The sequence below is a fragment of the Symsagittifera roscoffensis genome, chromosome 4 (assembly GCF_963678635.1).
Source record: "Symsagittifera roscoffensis chromosome 4, txSymRosc1.1, whole genome shotgun sequence".
NCBI lineage: Eukaryota > Metazoa > Xenacoelomorpha > Acoela > Convolutidae > Symsagittifera > Symsagittifera roscoffensis.
Genome location: NC_087065.1, coordinates 1418477 through 1437737, shown reverse-complemented (window position 1 = coordinate 1437737; position 19261 = coordinate 1418477). Strand labels below are relative to the sequence as shown.

General features: G+C 37.8%; 1 protein-coding gene across 3 annotated transcripts in view; it reads left to right on the top strand.

Moving 5' to 3' along the window:
• The window catches only part of LOC134844010 (AF4/FMR2 family member lilli-like), a 68478-nt gene that overhangs the window by 33796 nt on the left and 15421 nt on the right, over positions 1-19261 (top strand). For all 3 annotated transcript variants that reach the window (XM_063860456.1, XM_063860454.1, XM_063860455.1), the window contains 9 exons: positions 7076-7168; positions 8833-8892; positions 8994-9052; positions 9318-9441; positions 9715-9847; positions 15544-15758; positions 16642-16882; positions 17045-17433; positions 17645-18034. In XM_063860456.1, coding sequence (XP_063716526.1) covers positions 7076-7168; positions 8833-8892; positions 8994-9052; positions 9318-9441; positions 9715-9847; positions 15544-15758; positions 16642-16882; positions 17045-17433; positions 17645-18034 — 1704 coding nt within the window. The remainder of the gene's footprint in view (positions 1-7075; positions 7169-8832; positions 8893-8993; positions 9053-9317; positions 9442-9714; positions 9848-15543; positions 15759-16641; positions 16883-17044; positions 17434-17644; positions 18035-19261) is intronic.

Below are 19261 nucleotides of genomic sequence, written 5' to 3'. Positions count from 1 at the left end.
AGTTAATTTTCAAAAAAGCAACGGACAACCTGGTGGACATCTAAAACCTTATGACACCAGAAGCACACGCTTACAAGAATTATCACTAATGAATACTACATATTTTGGTAATATCCACTATGATATTCATTTGGATATGAAACTAGACTATACAATTAGCCGCATTTTTCAAGAAATGTCACTCTCCGAATTAGAAACACTACATCAACTATGCGAATTAGAACGAACACAAATACTACAATCACTTGCACTAGCAGTATTAAAAATACCCTACGCAGGATACTTATTATCAGGAAATAGATCAAATTTTTTAGACTACGAAGGAAACATTTTATGGTTTTATACTTGTACTAAAAAAGTATCACCACTATACGTTTTTGAAGATAAACGATGTTATAAAAGAATCCCTATCTTTTATAAGAATAAAGTACATTTCGTGGATACACTTTCACGAAGAACCTATTTCTGGGATACCGCAGTCCCATGTGGATCAGAAAATAGCCACAATGTAGTACAACTAAACCCTGATGAAAACAAATATTATCTTCTCACTCCATATCCCACATTAATGCAATCACTCAAAAAATTTTCACCAGAAAGCATTCGCGCTATTGCTCGAAACCCAAATATAGACTTACAATCAATAGGAATCTATTCAAAATCAGATATTCAACATCACATTAGAACACAACAATTCCAAGAATTATTAACACAAATGGACACTATACAAAGACAATCAATAGACCAAAATTTACGCAAACTTGCAGAAACTGCAGGATTTGCCGATATCTACACGCAAGACTATAGCGGATATTTTAAAGACATTAAAGATTATATATATCTAAACGGCGAAAAATACCGTCCCCAAGATATATCACCAATTAACATTTTTAGCTTTGTTACACTCAAAAATGAGATCCTAGATTTTCTAGGATGGCCCTACTACATCTTAGAAAAATTGACTATTTTATACGCAATGTTTAACTTTATTGGATTTCTTTTCTCACTCTTAAAAGGAATCTACAATACATGTGCTATACACACACAAGTAAACAGACAAGCAAGCGTAGCACGCATACTTTTTGCAGGATTTTTTGGAATTTTTTCCACATCTATAAACAAAATTCTTTTAGACGCACAAATAAAAGAATATAACACAAAAATAACAACACGACAAAATACATATGACGAAGAACATAACAATGTCGACACACAGCCAACGGCACCACAATTACCACCCCTACCAAATAACCATCCACTATCCCTAGTCCCACGAAATTTTAGAAATTTAGCAATCACACATAATCCAAACTTTAGACTCACCACATCACAAAGTCCCGTCCAACATATAATGACACATCAATCACAAGATGATAATACTTACGAACAAATTATTGAACAACCACATACCACCGCTTTTCAATCTCAAAATAATAATTTTTTTAGCCCACGATGAGCCGCCAACTTGGATCACTCCATCGATCAAATTCCCATCCAACCAACCTTACCTCTTCAATCCCAATAATACCACTTTTTGCTTTTCCGCCACCCGATTTTCCATCTAGCAATGTAACATCAGGCATGAATTCCGACACTAACTCACAAATTTCAGTTTTATACTCCATTTCACAGCTAAATAACCCGAATATTGAAACCCCCGACGAATTTGCCGACTCAGAACCATCTCCATCCAATAATTTTCATAACCCTTCTCATTTTTCTCAACCTCCTTTTCAACCCATATTGTCAAATAACCCTGACCCCATCACTCCTACACCCTCTTATGCTTCCCAAGTTACCCCAACCTACTCCTCATACCATTCTGACCAATCATCTCCAGACACCCCCCGAATCTCCCCAGAGCTAGACAATTTTATTACCCTCCAACAACAACCCTACCACCTTAACACCCCGACCATAAACCAAATCTCCTCCACTACAAATTCATCCAATCCCCCTACACCCTCTTCAAATTATACTGAATCATTAGCACCATCATCCACATCAACTGAATCCTCACTCAACACTAATAGAGCTTACCGCACTTTTAAAAGAAAGTTCCCCAACTATCCTTTCCCAGCAAAACCAGGAACAGCCCGTGAATACATCAACCACCCCAGCATACTAACACTAGAGAATTTTTAGCTATCACTTTACCCTCATTTCCACAATACACCTTAAACACCCCTCATGACGCTAACGAAACACGCAACTTTGTAGACGAATACGTTTTAATGCCCACTCTCTCTTGGACCTCATACTATCATTTCACTAACCCTCTTTGCTTACCTTTAACCAACACATCCATCGATATAGACCGAAACAAAGACATGCTATATCGACTAACTACACCACTCACCGCTAGACAATTTACTTACGTAGGATATAAAAAATCACTAAAAATACACACTGCACCTAGAGCTAATGAATATACACTAGAATACTACGATCACAACATCATCAGAGCTAACCAAGATCAATTCTTAGACGACGATCGCTTCGCTAACCCACAAATCACCGAGAAATTTTTCATCAAGACACTATATGTATTTACACTAAACATCTTCGACCGAAAGTTTGATCACATTATTTCAGAAGCACTAACAAGCACACAAGCGTACGAAAGTTTTAAAGAACGCTTCCAAATCTTTTCACTAACCTTTCATTTCCTTGCACCACACGAAAGAGATTTACACTGCTCACACGATATTATGTTGCGAACTAAACAAACACATACATACAGTTACTATCGTTTCATCCAAAATCACTTTGACCTCCACACACCCTCTAGACAACCACACCATCGCTTTCAATTCATCAATTCAAAATACACTTCACCGTATTTCCTAAATTTCACATATTGTATTAAAGATACTAACCTTCATGGTATTCTTCGTAACTATGACCCCATAACCCAAATGTACATTTTCTGCCCCATCACCAAGACCTTCAACGCCGAAGAATCCCGACCCTTCCTTATCCCGCACGAGTTTGTACAGCCTATAGAAATCCCCATTTTAGAATTCATCCACAACACTAAATTTAACCACAAATTATATAACTTAATCCAAAACACACCTTATGAGTTTGCAGTAGGCACTGAAGAACTAACCATTATTAAGGCACTTCAATTGCTTTGGCCACTGCTTCAAACTAAAAATATCATCCGCATCTTAGCTAAACTACTAACAACTTCAGAACTAGTTCACGATATCTTCCCCCACGGTTTTTTCCCCGACGACTAACAGGTAAGTATGAATTAAATGAATATTACTAACTAATTAAAATATTAAAAAACTCACCATTCTTTATTCATGTTTTCTTTAGATTTTTAGCCTTCATCTTCGATCATCTGAAAAATTCACAAAAGAAAAATAAAAAATAGCAAACTTCTTCAAAACTGTTTAAGACCCTTTTAACTTTTGCACCAACAATTAAATAAATATAATACCAATGCAGTAAATTAATTTATAAAATTTTCCCCCAAAGCAGTAAATCTACATATGATGAAAATTTGTATCTTAAAATTCCCCCATTACTAGCAGTAAATTTCCAAATTCTATGCAGTAAATTAATAAAATGCAATTGCAGTACTAACCTTTTGATATTTTCATTCATTCGCACAGAAATTCTATCCACACTCGCACAGCTCGCCCACGAAGAATTGTTTAAAATAATGAATTTCAGTTTCAAGTTTCCACACTCAACAATTCTAACATACAATAACATGTTTCAAACTTTCCTTTAACCCGGTTGGAAAGGAATCATATACTAAACAAAACTAACCAACGCAGCTTACTAAATACCACAAATCATAGAATAACAGCATGACTTAGAAAAGGAAACCAACGGTACCCAAACCGGATTAACCCAGTTTAAAACTGGATAATTTATTCTTTTGAAGACTATTACAAAGTCTTAGAAAGAAATAATAAAACACAAAAAAGTCGAAAGACAAACCCATACCACAAACAATTTGCTTTTTGGAAAAAGTACATAACCAACAAGACATAAGTAAAACCACAACAAACCCAACATAAAACGTTGTCACATAACAGGACCCCTCACAAACACCGCATGAAATCATACTCCCACTCCTGGCCTAACCCACCAGGAAAGGACGTCCTGAGCATGCTCTATAGCCGGCCTAACCCACCGCGCTACATCCACGCTTTGTGACCACACCTTTATTTTTAATAAGAGCTACTCAAGGGTGAGTAACTCTTCAAAATAACCGAACTAAAACAAAAAGCTTTTGTGAAAACAACTAACTAAAATCATTATTAAAAAATATATTAAACTAATAAAAGATTTATAAAATGTAAAATTACATGATGCAATATATAGATCAGAATACAACACCAAGGACGAACATCAAAAGACAAGACGACCTCACTACACTCGAGAGAGAATGACCAACTACAATCGATATGCCGCTCACAATCACAACTCAAAGGATTTAGAGTACGACTTGACTTCGCAGAAAAGGACTTCATTGAACTAGACCAATGACCACCTCGATGTTCAAGTATCGATGTTATAAGTATATCTCCACGCCATTCCCGAGCTAGATCAAACACAAAAGAAGTTCTCTCCGAAGAACAGAAAAACCTGACATAGCCAACCATTCTGAAACCAGAATTGATGCTGTTGCAGAGACTCAGTCGTTGTCACAAGAAGAACACAACGTCTTGTGTCCTCAATTCCAGATCCCTGGAACTTCCTTAACAAAAAGGAAACAAAAGAAAAATGATGTTCGCCAAATACCAACGTCCATCATCCATCCTTGAACTACAGAAGAACTGTTCTAAAAAACTCTGTAAAACCCGGATGGGTGGAACCTGATCTAAACTATATTTTATGATTGGATAAATTAAATGTTTTACCAATGTAAAGTATTTAATATTAACCAATCATGATCCATCTAACTAACAACCCACTTATTTGTAAGTGCTGAAGTTACTTGTAATTTCAGCACCAGAGAGATTTGAATTTAACTTAGAAATTAGTTGGACTCTCCCGAGCACTTCAGCAGCCGCAATAAACCAGTATACCCTAGATCTATTGAGCCTAGCAGAGACTAGTTAAACAACCTGAGACTAGATAGTATAAGAGTAAGATTAGGATCGGTATTAGACTAAGAAGTTGCACGAATCTATCCGGCCGAAAATAAGATAGCGTGACGAGCAGACGGTGTACCCTATCCGAAATTACTCTATGAGTTATACACCCCAGTCCTAACTCACATTTTCTATTCGCTAGCTTGCAATGTTACGCTTGCGTTGTATCGCAACTGATGCGATGCTCCGTTTTACTCCTTGGTAAATGTTTCCTGTGTTTTTTTGCATCTAAATTAATTCAATATATATATAATTGTTTTTTGGGACTTTTGATTTAACGTGGAAAAGTTTTGAAGGTTGCACTTGAGTGGTCGTAACTTTTTGCAGCAGATTTTGAAAATTGTACTATTTTAAACACACATGACTAACTTGACTTTGACCTCTTGAGTGTGAAAAGTGTTTCAAGCTTTCTGGTTTTAAGCTTAAATGAAAAGGCGCTTTTTGCCTTTGTTCGCTATTTGAAGAATCGATAGAGTCTTTGGGAGGCGCTTTTGTTAATGCAACACTGTTTGAAGTGGGATCAAGTTTATCTAAATAATATCTTATTGCTAATCTGATCCCTCTTGGTGCATACCTGACGCAGAGACAGTTGATTATAAAGTCCGCAATGCAATCCCAATGTAATCCAAGTGCAACACCAGCACAGGGGAGCAGTGTGGAGAAGGGGAGGTGGGCTGATGCCTCCTGCAACGGGCAGAGAGGGAAGGGAAGGGTAGCGTAGGAGGGTATCCATTTGAGCAGAAGAGGGGGCTTTTTGTTTGGACAGGCGAGATTAAACGGTACACAGTTGAGGGCTCTCTTGTCTACTTTTGTCTTTCCAACTGCGCCACGGGAGTTCAAAATTAAAATCGGTCGTCGCAAACACACAAAAAAGTCTTGAGGCAAACTGAAGTTTGCAACTGCTACTTTGTACCAAAGACACAACTGCCAAAGCGCTCTCTCTCTCTCTCTCTCTCAATGTTCATTGACTGCTGTTTCCTGTGTTAATCCTGTTTGCTTTTTCAAAATACAGCGCTCGATGAATGACCGAGGAAGAAGAGAAAGCAACAGTGGCTTTTATGAATAGTCCCTTTGAGAAGAGCAGCAGGCAAAAAGAAACTGGCTGAAGCGTGCTTGAGTTGGATTTCAAAACTACTGCTAATGAAAAATAAAACACAATGGCAGTTAAACTTTGAAAAGTCAATTGGATGTGAATGAAATGAACCAAATGGATTTTCACTTAAAGTTATTTCAAACTTGGCTCGAACTTCCTTATCCGAAGCTAAGGACCTGTCATTTAACTTAATGAGTTTGTTTACTGTTCATTTTAACTTCCTGTGTTTCCAATAACAATGTATGACACTGAAGAGAGTTCACTCTATAAGATGTCTCTTATTTTTGGCTTTAAATGGATTCGATTTTCATGATTCAGTTTCCAGTGTTACAACAATATCTTGAACGCAATTGAAGAAGGTCAGTGGTTCGAGGCTCACAATGATCCTCCGTGCTTGCTGCTTGAGAGTGAGGCAACATTTACGGCAACATTTACCAGAGGCTCAGCAGCGGTTCTCCGTGAAGAACTGAACAGCTGATATGTTTTTACCTTGTGTTAAAATTGTCTGAACTCAACTGAATTAAACAGTGCTTTTCACAAGTAGAGCAAAGTAGTCTAAGATAAGTCTGCTAATGATGAGAGAAGTTTCTGTAACATTGATAGTGTGTAGAAACGTGAAAGTGTATATGATTCGTACATTCCGAAGAATCTGTGGATGCGTGCTTAATCAGAGGTGCCGCTGGTATCGTAAATTGCTTTGAATAATACGAAAAGTATTCAGGAAGATAGCATTCACATTTTTTGTACATTGGAACTTATTTAAAATGCTATCATGTCACATCATCATCACAGATAAATGCTATTGTGGTTTTGGTTCGTTGAATGCTGCTGAGAGTAGAATGTGTTCTTTTCGTTGTTTCAGTTTGAGTTCAAGACGAAGGCAGTGAAGAAGAAGAAGGTGAAGATAGTGGTCAGCATCAACGGGGTCACGGTCACTGTGCGCAAGAAGAAAAAGGTCAGCACAGCCTGTGTTTGAGTGCTTAACAGCAAAGTGAATATCCACATATTTGGGTCGGCTGATTCGCTTTGTTGTCATATTAAAGTCTCACTTATTTAGGTCACATTCAAGTTTTTATTTGGAGGTTTGATTTTTCATTTCTCAAGTTCTATTCAATTTTCCTGTACTAAACGGAAGGCAACTTAAGCTCACCATACAAACGTGAAAATGATGGGAAAAAATTGGACTTGGCCTTCAGTTTTACACAAGCTAGCCCCCATAACATCAGCCTCCATAACATCAGCCCCCTTTTTCAGCTCAAGTCGCCCAGTTTTATGCAAAGATTTTGCGTTAATTAACAGCATATCTATCTACAGCAGATCCGAATTGTTATAGCGCATTTTTTTTTGTTTTCGGATCAATTGATGTCAAACAAGTGTTGTTAGCTTAGTGAACACTCGGAAAACACCAAAAGCTTTTTTGATACTTGCGGTTGTATTTTTTTTGACTCCATTTTAGTTATTTCCATCTTACTGACTATTTGGTAGCTTGCTATGCTACGCTTTTGTGGTTTTGCTATTGATGCGAAGCCACGCTTTGAATCTGTGTGAAAGTTGGGCTCGTCACGTCTTGATTGCAAAGATGGATTTTCGAACTAACAGAGCAGGTACCTATAAAAGAAACACTCATTAGTAATCCTGATTTCTCGGAATCCTTCGGAAAAATGATCTTCAAATTTGCTGAAACTTCCAGTCTCAGAAGGTTTTCGACTGCAAATTGAATACCTGAGATAAAAACACTTGCGAGAGCAAGTGTCTTGTAATCGGGAACTCGACTGTTTACCCGAAGCAACTTTTGTTACAAATTTTCGGTAAAAAAAATGAAAAAATTTTCGGTAAAAATCGGATTGTCGGACTTTCGTATGCCTGCACAAATTTTGTCGGCTTAGTTGTCACATCACAGTATTTGCTAGTGCTATAAGAATTTTACTTGTAGATGCAAGTTCAAGTTTTGTCCATGGTAGTTTTAGGAGGGACTTGAAACGATTTTTTTATAAAAAAAAGTTTTTCGGCCTGGTTTCCTCTTCGTAATTTTTGCTTCGGTGCTTATTTAATATTTATATGTCTTGCATGTTTGCCGACAGGGGCGGATTTAGGGGAGAAGCGGACGCCCCCCTCGGGGATTTGACCCCCTGCCGACCCAAAGGGTCCCCTTTTGTTCTATTTTGAAATATCCATATTTGGTGACGGGCCCTAGAAATTTTCTAAAGGCGATATATACTAATTTTTTGGTCAAATTATATATATATATATAACGCAATTTTTTGGTCAAAATTTTCCTTAAAGTGCCTAAAAACGCCTTTTTTGCCCGTTTTCAAAAATTTTGCATGCAGCGCACAAAAGTTTACCAAAACGGTCTTTTCAGTGCTTTGGGAGAGCTCGGAAATTCACTTTGGTCGACCTAAAAAAGACTTGAAAGTTTGCCCCCTCCCTCTAGAAAATCCTAGATCCGCCTCTGTTTGCCGAGAATGAATTTCTGTCGAGACATACGAAAATTTTGTGTTTGATAGGCCTAGTTTTTCAATTTTTTTTTTTCATTTTTTGTGGACTTGAATTTTTCAAAAACCTGAAAACAGTGGGCGAAGAGATGAGTTAAAAATTGAGAATTTATCATGTTTGTAGGGCACGGAAACAGAAGATACGCAAGACACGGAGGAAGAGAACTCACATCGGTATGATGATGTAAGTACCAGTTATATCACCATTCGTGCGGCCCATTATTTTTCTCGAGTGGCAGCAAAGTCTGTCTCAGTAGTGAATATACATACTAGTTTATGTTTTAGAAGAGCTTTAGAAGCTGGGATGACAGTCAGATGATTCTTCTCCAGCATCCAATTCACAGGTGAGTCACCCAATTTTATTTCTATAATGTTGCACCTCAGTTTCGATTTGCCCATAATAGTGGCCTATGAGGGCTCTTGCGATGCATGCATACTTGGCTGAAAACTGCCACTGGCACAGAAACTAATCTGGTTTATCAGCCGCCTTCACTCAATTGTATCTGGATGCATTGATAGATGAGACACGTCTACCATAGAGCTGACTCAATAAAACGTAAACGAACAGAAATAAGACTGCATTGGATAATTCTTTTGTGTTTTGTGCAGAGTGTTCTACGTGTCGCACGACTCCCAGGACCTGAAGGTGTTCAGCTACATCTGCAAGGACAAGGACACCGGAGTGGAACACGTGAAGAGCTTCAAGTGCAACGTGTTCAAGTCCTACAAGAAGGTAAGTTGGAGAAACAAATTTAGAGCATAGGAAACATTTGTGAGATGTTCTTTGTACGAAGAGTATGGAAGGCCTTCAAAGTCAAATAGTCTAGCTAAAAGCCTCATGCCAGAACTTATAGCTTAAATTGAATTATTTTTTGATACAATTACAATCAAAAATCTACCTTGGGTTTCCCTTGGGCCTCTTGTTCAATGCATATCAAATATCCCTTCAATGTTTCTCTGAAACTGAGTGACCCATGTTATTTATTTTGTTGTGTTTTGTTTGTAGAGCCAGGCGATGCGGATAGTGCGTACAATAGGACAGGCGTTCGAGGTGTGCCACAGATACCACACTGCCACCTCCAGAGACGGCTCAGAGATCGATCACGCCTCCTCAGTCAGATACCAGGAGTCCATCGATGGTGAGTGAACAAAACAAGACACACACTTCATATTTACACACATCCCATCTGTCGCTCATAAAGTACAGTGCTGATTTAAATTAGCAGACGAAACGCAATAAACTTGAAATTTAAAGCGCGTTTTTGTCAAATTGGGTTGCTTTCAGACAAAAAATTGTCGCAGACAATTGTTTGCTTGGAGTTTTAGCAGAATTAATATGGTGTAATTTTTTTTGCGAATTTCGGGCGCAAAATTTCACCCCAAAACTGATAATTTTTGGTTTTTTACTCAGTCAAAAATTACGCCAAAACTACCAAGTCTATCACTGACATAATTTATTTCAAAGTGAGCGTCCTACGTAGCCCAACAAGCAGTCTCTCAGTAATCTCCAAAAGATTGCGCAAAACTTTTAAAAAATGTTTTTGAATAAAAAAAGGAGAAACGACCTTTTTGGTCTATCAAACAAAAATTAAATATTTTATGCGATGTTTTGGAGATTATGCCCTTCTTAAACTTTGTTGGGCAACGTAGGAGGCTCACTTTGATATAATTATGTCAGTGATCGAATCAATCTTTTGTTTCGATTGATTGGTCAATCTTTTGAGCAGTTGGTCAATCTTTTGAGCAGTTGGTTTCGAGCAGTTGGTCTATCTTTTGTTTCGAGTTGGTCATAGCCACCGAAATGCTTTTTGCTCGTTATTAGGTTAACTGTATATATCAGACCCGTCTCCATGTTACCCTTTTGACGAACTCTTCGAAAGAACGGTCAGGCAGCAGTCACAAAAATGATTCTTTTTAGTCAATGGAACAAACTACGTCGCAAAGTTGGGTTTGATTTTTTTCGCGCATGCGGGTGCAAGCTTTGTCAAATAGGAGAAAAGAAGTTTTCCCATAATTACACAAGCAAAGCTTGTGTTATAGTATTAACTTTCTTTTTTTTTCCAACCTAAGTCGCAAATATTGGTGCCACTTTTGGGGATTTTTTACAGCTTTTTGATAGCATTTGCTTTGACATTCGAATAGTAATAAATTAACACAGTTGATGCATTTTCAAGAGTAATGAACGTCAGTGAAGACTCTTATATAGGTCTTGCTGATTTTTTTTTCAGGAATAATCTCTTATAACTACAGATGTGAATTCATACATATTGATGCATTTATGTATGCACTTAGGTATATATGCATTTTTTGAGTTCAATTGAAATTCATCAGCTAAAAGTGACGTAAATAGCACTCTACAAATACGAATGTGGAAATGGCGCGAGAAAACGTGAACGAGTTCTAGTTTCGAAAGTGGAATTTATTTTAAAGGTAATTCAGCGGAATGAAAGTTTTACATATTGATCCAGTTTTCTCAAGTTGGGTTCATTTTATCAAAAAAGCGCCAATCATAAATTGTTCTAGAAATTCAAAAAGCTTAAATGTCATCTTTTTTTCTTTGAAATTCGAATGTTGAGATTTTTTCAAGACGGTTAAGGTTTTTTCTTCATGTTTACTTGCGTTCATTACTCTTTTCCAATCTTCGATTGCCTCTGTTTAATTCATCAATTGAACCGAAAAAAAAGCTATTTGTTTCAAACGATATCACAGTAATAAAAATATCGATTTCAAAAATTTTCTAACTTAATATATCTCGCAGCTTTTTTAAATGCATAATTTATACAATGTGGTCTTATGCTTTGCGATTTGTTGCATGCAAAGTTAATGTGGATGGCTTCAGCTTGCTACATTCCAAATTAATACTCGCAAAATTGAGTTAATTTGTATTTGGTTCCTCTTTTGCTGACTCATTGACAATTTATTAGCATATGTAGCTGCTTTAATCGTGACTTGTGTTTCTCTAATGTTAAGCTTGCGTGGCTGAGAGGATAGTGTGTGAGACTCAAAATCTCTCGATTGCAGTAGGTCGCAGATTTTAAACCTACGCGTATCCGAGTTTTTGCTAATTCGAGGCTTATTTCTACTTTTTAATATTTCACTTGATAGAGCTGTTTTTTGATCGTGTTCTCGCCAGCAAGTGTTTGAGAAGCGCTGCTTCGCCTCTGCTTTAAACTCATTTTTGCTTTGCTTAAAATAATTCGATTGCTCTTTGCTGAAGATATTAGAACTGGAAGTTTAGGAAATATACTTTTTAGTTTCTTATTTTTTTTTTCAATCTTTGTCAAATTATTCTTTGCTTCTGCTATCATAACTGGTTACCTGTTTTTAAGTATTACTGAAATTATTGAAAACTTTTTTTACATAGGTCCCACGGTCTTTAAAATTGTTCACGTTCAATTTTGATTTGTCGCTCTTTCACTTTTAATTTATCAAGTTCAGTTTAAATTCATATAATTAAAGTAAGGTAAATAATACGCTCCATTTTTGAAATTGCAAATGGCGTGAGAAAATGTGAATTATTCTGAAAATAGACTTTGGTTTTTAGATTTCCTATTGGAATAAAAAAAGTTCGATATTGATCTAGTCTCTCGAATTGGGTTATTAAAATATCTTCAATCATAAAAGATTCTTGAAATTGAAAGAGCTTTAAGATCATTTTTATACTGTTGAAAGTGTTTCGATGAAAAATACTGAATATTTTCGGTTTTCTTGTTCATTCACACTTGTTCAAGTGTCTGTTGATTATTTTGTTGGATTCGATTGACATTGTATACACGACTTGTTGGTGTGGTAGAAATGTTTTGTATTTTTTTTCGGTTTGGTTTTGTCGTGCTAAATGATTTGTGTTTGTTCTGCGTAATAATTCTGAGGGAAGATTCTATTGGTTTAGCTGCCTCTTTTGACGAGGTTTATAGTAGTAATACCCAACTGCCTCTCAGAGTGTTTTCTTAAGCTAGTCGCAAACTTTTACTTGGCCTGTTTAAGTGGTAATGGAGAAAAAGATTTGTCATTTATTGGTGATTTGTTATATTTCAATAAAAAGTCTTTAAAAATTTTCTAATCTCAATTCAGAGTCATTTGATAAAAACAAAGGTAAATTACTCCACTAACAAAAGTGCACATGGCAAAAAAAAATTGCATTGTTCCTAATTCAAAAATTGCAAAAGTTTTTTTCGAATTCCCTGAGGCATAACATTTAACTTACTGTGTGACCGCCAATTTTCTCGGACCGAGTTAACTATAGGAAAAAGTTTCAATCGTAACCATTCTTGATTTTTCAGATATTTGCGTGATGTTTTTGTTCAAAAGAGTCATGAACTTAGTGAATAATCTGATATAGGCGTTGGTGATTTTTTTTAGTTAGTCTTAATTTTTTTTCACACTTAAATTTGATTTTTTGTGCTATGTTGTTTCAAGTTCCATTAATTTCTTGCATTAAAAGATCAGGGTATTTACCTATTGATCCAGTTTTCTCAAATTTATTTATTCTTATAAAAAAAAGTATTTATCAAAAATTGTTCTTGAAGTTCAAAAAGCTTTAAGGCCATATATTTTTCTTTTTCAATTACAAAAACATGTTTTTTTTCTGTTTCTTTGCGGTCATGGCTCAAAACTTCTCGAAAAAGACCTTACCGATCTTGAAAAAAGTAGTACCACTGGACATACCGGCTGCTTGCGTACGTGCCTGCGTTTTCCGATAGTCTCTTTTTAGCTCACCCACGTTCTACGACCTTCAAAATATCAGTGGGGGAATTTTCGACCCCGCGGAAATAAAAACGTTACCTTCAAAGAACATTAAGATCTGAATTTTTTTTTGCTTGGAAGTTCCAAAGTAGAAATTTTTGTTACTAAGTTTTTTTTGTTTTCTTGCGTTTATTGACAGTTTTCCAACTGTCTCTTGGTTATGTTTTTGAAGTATTTGAGTCGCTGTCAAAAAAAAATAGTTTTAGGTGCAGATGGGCGTTCTGACTGTGTTACAGGCTAGTGATTTGGAAACCAACTTGAAAAAGTTTGAAGCTATTACTTGATTTGACGTTTTGTTTTCTTTTTCTTGAACCTACTCTTATAAATCTGAGACTAAGGGCTCAATCGAAAGAAAATGATGTGCGGATCCGCCGTGTTGAAAGTGTTTAACATAAGTGTATTTCAGAAAAAAAGTATGGCATCAAAAACACCATCTTATGACATTTTGGTCTTTGGTGAGACTTGACTATTCTCGAAAACTACCCTTACAAATCTAAGATAAAAGGTTCTATCCAAAGAACTGCTTGTAGGGCTTTTTTGACTCTTTTATAAGAATCATGATCATTTTTCAGGAAAATCTTAAATTGTTTAAGCTTATATTTGATTCTTCGCGGTTTGACTTTAGAGTTTTTTTAGATTCTGTTCATTTCTTTTGTTAAAAAGAAGGCAAACTCCACTATCGAACAGCGAAAGTGTAAAGATCATCAAAAGCGTGGTCAATTTCTTGTTTCGAAAGTGGATTTGAATTTTAGATTTCCCAGCAGAATAAAAACGTTACCTATTGATCAAGTTGTCAAATTAAATAAGTTTTTTTTAAAGAGTCAATCTTCAATTGTTTTCGAAATTCAAAGAGCATTAAAGCCTGAATTTTATTACTTGGAAATTTCAAATTTGAAATTGTTAAACAAAACAGGTCAGTTTTTTTCTGCTTCCTTTCGTTCAGTGACTCTTTTCCAAATGTCTGCTGGTTATGAATTTGAAGTATCCCAGTAGTTTTCGAAAAAAAAAATAGTTTTGTTACAGATGGTCGTTCTGGCTGTGTTACAGGCTAGGGTTTTGGAAGCCAACTTTAAAAAATATGAAGTTGTCACATAGTTTGATCCTATGGCCAGGTATTCAATGAATGTATAGCTCCTTCGTCTTCATGTGACAATGAAGATGTTCGTGCTTCCAAATTGAATTGAGAAAGTCTAATGAAAATGGCGAAGCGGGCACTTTATGGAAATTTTGCTTCAACACACCGGGGAAATTAACTTCAGATGATTGCAATTAAAGGAAAAGCCATTGTATTCTCAAACAGATGATAAGACTAACTTTTCGATGATTTTAAAAAGGCTTTCATATTTCCATGTATTATTGGTTTTTGTTTTTTGTAGCGCGCCTTCATGTAAAAATTGAGAGGCTTTTCCGATTCAACTAAATGAAGGAAATGCTCGAAGACTGTGATTATATTCGAGCGAATCAACCCTTGGTTTAGCTTTGTTTATAGAACTCCATAGAATTTGTGTTCAACACATCTGTTTTTTGTTGTTCTTTTCTTGGCTTGAAAAATTGAGTCGTATTCAAGTAATAGGCATCCACCAATATCTTCCAGCTCTGTGAATATTTATTTTTCTAAATAGGATTTGAGGATTTTCATTAGAAGTTTTATTTGAGTTAATCAGTACTGCAAATATAGGAAAGATTCAATGCAATTAATCATGAATTGCAGTCTTCAGAGTAATTTGAAAGTCAATTATTTTGTTTCTCTGTAAGGAATTGATTGGGCTAATCTTCAAAAAATTTTAGCTATACAATTTCAAATGTCTGTAGATAGTTTAAGAAGAATGGCCTTATCAATTTCTTACGTAGAAACACAATCATTGACTTTCAAATGACTGTTAAAATGAGACTGCAATTCATGTGTAATTACATTAAATCTGTCCTATATTTACAGTAATGACTAACTCAGATAAGAGTCAAAGGGTCAAAAGACAATTCAATATAAATAGATAAAAATTTTTGAAGATATTGTTTTTTGAGCTTTAAAATATGGTGTTTTCTTTCTCAAAAATCAAAACTAAAAGTATATATTTGTGTCCCTTATGTTTAGGGGGAGACAAGAACAGTCTGCAGGCACAAGACACCAGTCCCACGAAGAGTGTGGCCAATGCCTCCTCCCCCTCAGTGGGGGACCACAACCAGCACCACCCTCAACCTCACTCCTCCCCCCTTCCTCCTCATTTGGACCAACAGCAGCAGCAGCAGCAGCAGCAGTACCATCACTCCCAGAACAACAACATTGCCGCGGCCGCTCTTCCCCAGCAGGTAGGTAGAACAACAACACAACACAAAAACAACATCTCTCTCTGAGCCACTCACCCCTGCTCAAAAACAACAGATTCAACATAATCTCTTCCTCGTCTGTTCCTGAAATATAGACAAATCTGCATGTGCTATTGCACTCATGCGCGCGCAATTGACATTTAATCGGGAACTAGGCTTTCCCCTAAACAACTTTTTCGACAAATCTGTGAGAAATTGAATTTATTTACTATTTAACCTCAACTATTTCAAGCTCCTTCCCATTTGGTCTAGAATTAACGCGGTTGGCTATGAACGCTAAGGTCTGTTTTTTTAAGAGTCGATGAACGTAGTTCACACTCTTATATAGGTCGTGATCATTTTTTTCCACAAAAGTCTTTCAGGCTCATATTTACTTAGCGGATTGCCCTTTGATTACATTTGCCTAAAATTTATTTATGAAATCATAAAACATTCAAGATGGAACTTTCAATTGGACTTTGGAATGTGGTATCCGAGAGTTTTTTTTTAATTCACTTCATTTTTTCTCTCATAACCAACTCAATTGATATCAATTCATTTCATGAATTCAAATATAAAAATTGCTATTTTTTTCTTGAAAAACACGACAATCGAGAGGTTTACACGTTTTTTTTTTCGTGAAAAGACAAAGACAAGCATCCTGACACTCATATGGGATGATTTTGAAAAGCTGTGGCTGAAAATATAAAATCTCACTGGCCTTAACTTTTTGCCACATATGTTCGACTAAAGCACATTTATCCACATAACATATGTGGAAATCCGATTGCTTGAAAATGTAGACATTTCCTATTCAATCAATTCTGTTATTCTCGATTTGTTCAAACCAATTCAATCTATTTTAAATTGATTGTCATTTTATCAGGTCGGTCATCACCCTCCGACCACGCCCGGGTCCATGCACAAAGATTACGGATCACAACAGCAGCAGCAGTACCAGGGCAGCCAGCCACTTCCACCGAACAACACAAGCCAGTCAGTCGGAGGAGGGGGAGGAGGAGGGGGTCCCGGAGGAGGCGCCTCCGCCTACAACCTTGCTCAACATCATCACTCTGCTTCCAATGTGTCACAACACGCGGCCACCGGAAACGCCCCATCCAACCAAGGTCTGTGGGTGTTGACAGAAACAACAGCTTTGTTAAATCGAATTCTTACTAGAGGCGTGGTGCAAGCCACTTTGGCAAAGACAGATTTATTAGTTGGTGAAGTTTGTATTTTGATGAGCTTCAATGATGATAAGTAGATGATATCTGCTGTTTTGTGTCCAGGTGGGGAAAGTACTCATTCAGATTCCACTCACACCGTCCACTACTCTGCTCAAAGAACCCCCACCAACACGCCAGGTCCCCACCAGTATCCTCCCCCCTCACAACAGCAGCAGCACTTGTTGGGCGACATGGAGGGGGCACACATGGATTATCCGCCGGCAAGGCCCCAGACTGCTGCCGCCATGCACAGTGATATGTTCACGTCTGCTCACAAACACGTGGACTCCTCCACGTCTGTCACTCCTCCGACCTCCCTCTTCGGTCAGCATGTTGTGGCGGAGAGTGCTGGCTACAGCCATGGCCCCAATATTCCACCGCCGCCGCCCGGGATGCACAACCCAGACATCATGCAACAGCATATTCATTCGAACATGGATCCAAACAAAATGGTGAGTCAGAGGAAATGCAAATAGGATGAAGCAGTCAGAAGTTCAAGAGAAATAGCTGCATTTTCTGTTGGTTTATGCTTCGGCTGGCTCATTCACATTCTCTAGAGCTATAGACCGATAAAATGGCGGTACTTGGAGTTTAAATTTAAACATTGCGTCGGAACGTCTGATCATTTTCCGCTTTAAACAACTGTTGCACCTTGCTTTTCAGGGCTACAACTCGCTTCCGCCATACGCAGCGGCCCAACACGGTGCTTTCAACTATGCTTCATACAACCCAGCCCCAGGCCACCCTGTGCCACCATCTCACCACCCCACCCATCAATCCCTGCCCCCATCTTCACACTACCCCAGCACACTACCGGGCGGCTTCAAGAGCCACTACGGAAGCCCCCCTCATCAACCAGTGTCCATGTACAGTGCCACTGCACAACAACTGGAGCACGAGATCTCAGGACTCATTCGCTCGGCGCATACAAGGTCGCAGCACTCCTCGGGCACTTCGGATACGACTCAGATGTTCACAGGCGCCTCAGGGAGCACCGGGGCGGCCGCCGCCTCGAATGTGCCCACCAATCTATCAAGCTCGGCCTATCATCAGGTGAGAATGAATTGAGATACACTGATGGTTTGCGTTGTGCACTTGTCCTAACCGGCCCTCCTAGACTCTTTCGTTGGGTACCGTAATTTGCACATTAACAATTAATCTAACTTAAGCATGCGTGTTTTTATTTTTTAAATCTATTTGTTATCATTTGCGTGGGCATTCAGACTGAATTGATGAATATTGAACTTAACTGCACAAGAAGCAGCGTTTAATTAATTCTCGCGTTGTAATGTTTTTTGTTGCCCATAAAGACCCTTATGTTGGTCTTAGAGCGCATGTTTGGTTGGTGGTCTGTGAAAGTTCATTTGGAGTCTCGTTGTGCTGCCTCATTTAGAAGGATAGCAATTTCCTCTTTTGCCCCGTGGCAAGACACTGTCAAAATCAACAACAACAACAAACGAGCCCCTCTTACTTGTCCACGTCTATTGCTCGTCCCCTCCCTTCTAAAAGCCCAATCCCAATATTAGCCGTAGCAGACTCAATGCAAACTTATCCGCCGCGTGGTTCGCGCCAATTATGGAGTCTCAACAGTCTAATAATTCCCAGCTAACTTTGTCCTTAATAGAAGAAGCAGAACGTACCCAATTACTTGAAGAACCAATTAGGAATCCACAGCCAGGGTTTCAAATAGCACCAAAAATGGACCAATTTTTGCAGCATTTTCCCATTTTGACGAAGTCATTATTTGAAGTAACAGGGGTTCCAAAAGAGAGCCCGGCCGAGATTTACCCCCTCACTCTTCCCGCTCATATTCCGGTGGGTGGTTTGGGTTTTTCTCATTCAACGCCAACTCATTCAACCGCCCTGCTATCGGCATTGGGTGCAGAAAAGAGCAGACACTTGCCTCTTTTGGTTAGTACTGGTAATGAAGCTAATCCAAGTCTTTTATGTCCGATATCCCATCAAACTATTCCCTCTCCCTCTGTTTGTGGATAACAATCCGCCCGCCGGCTTTCTCTCTCCCTCTTCTTCTCTGTTTTCACAGCTTGCCCCTCAGCGCTAGCTCACTAAGCATGCACCATTTAGACTGTTCTCATAATTTATGTACCCTGTAAGGGTGCCGCTGTAATTGAACAGTATCCCCGTGAACACGTTTGTAACCTTAATCAGCTCTAACTAGTCGCCCTGTTTATATAAAGACCTCTTTTTATTTGGGGCTGTATTGTGTTTTGAGGCGAATGCATATCGGCCCCTTCTTTTGCCTCAGCACTGGGAAAAGTA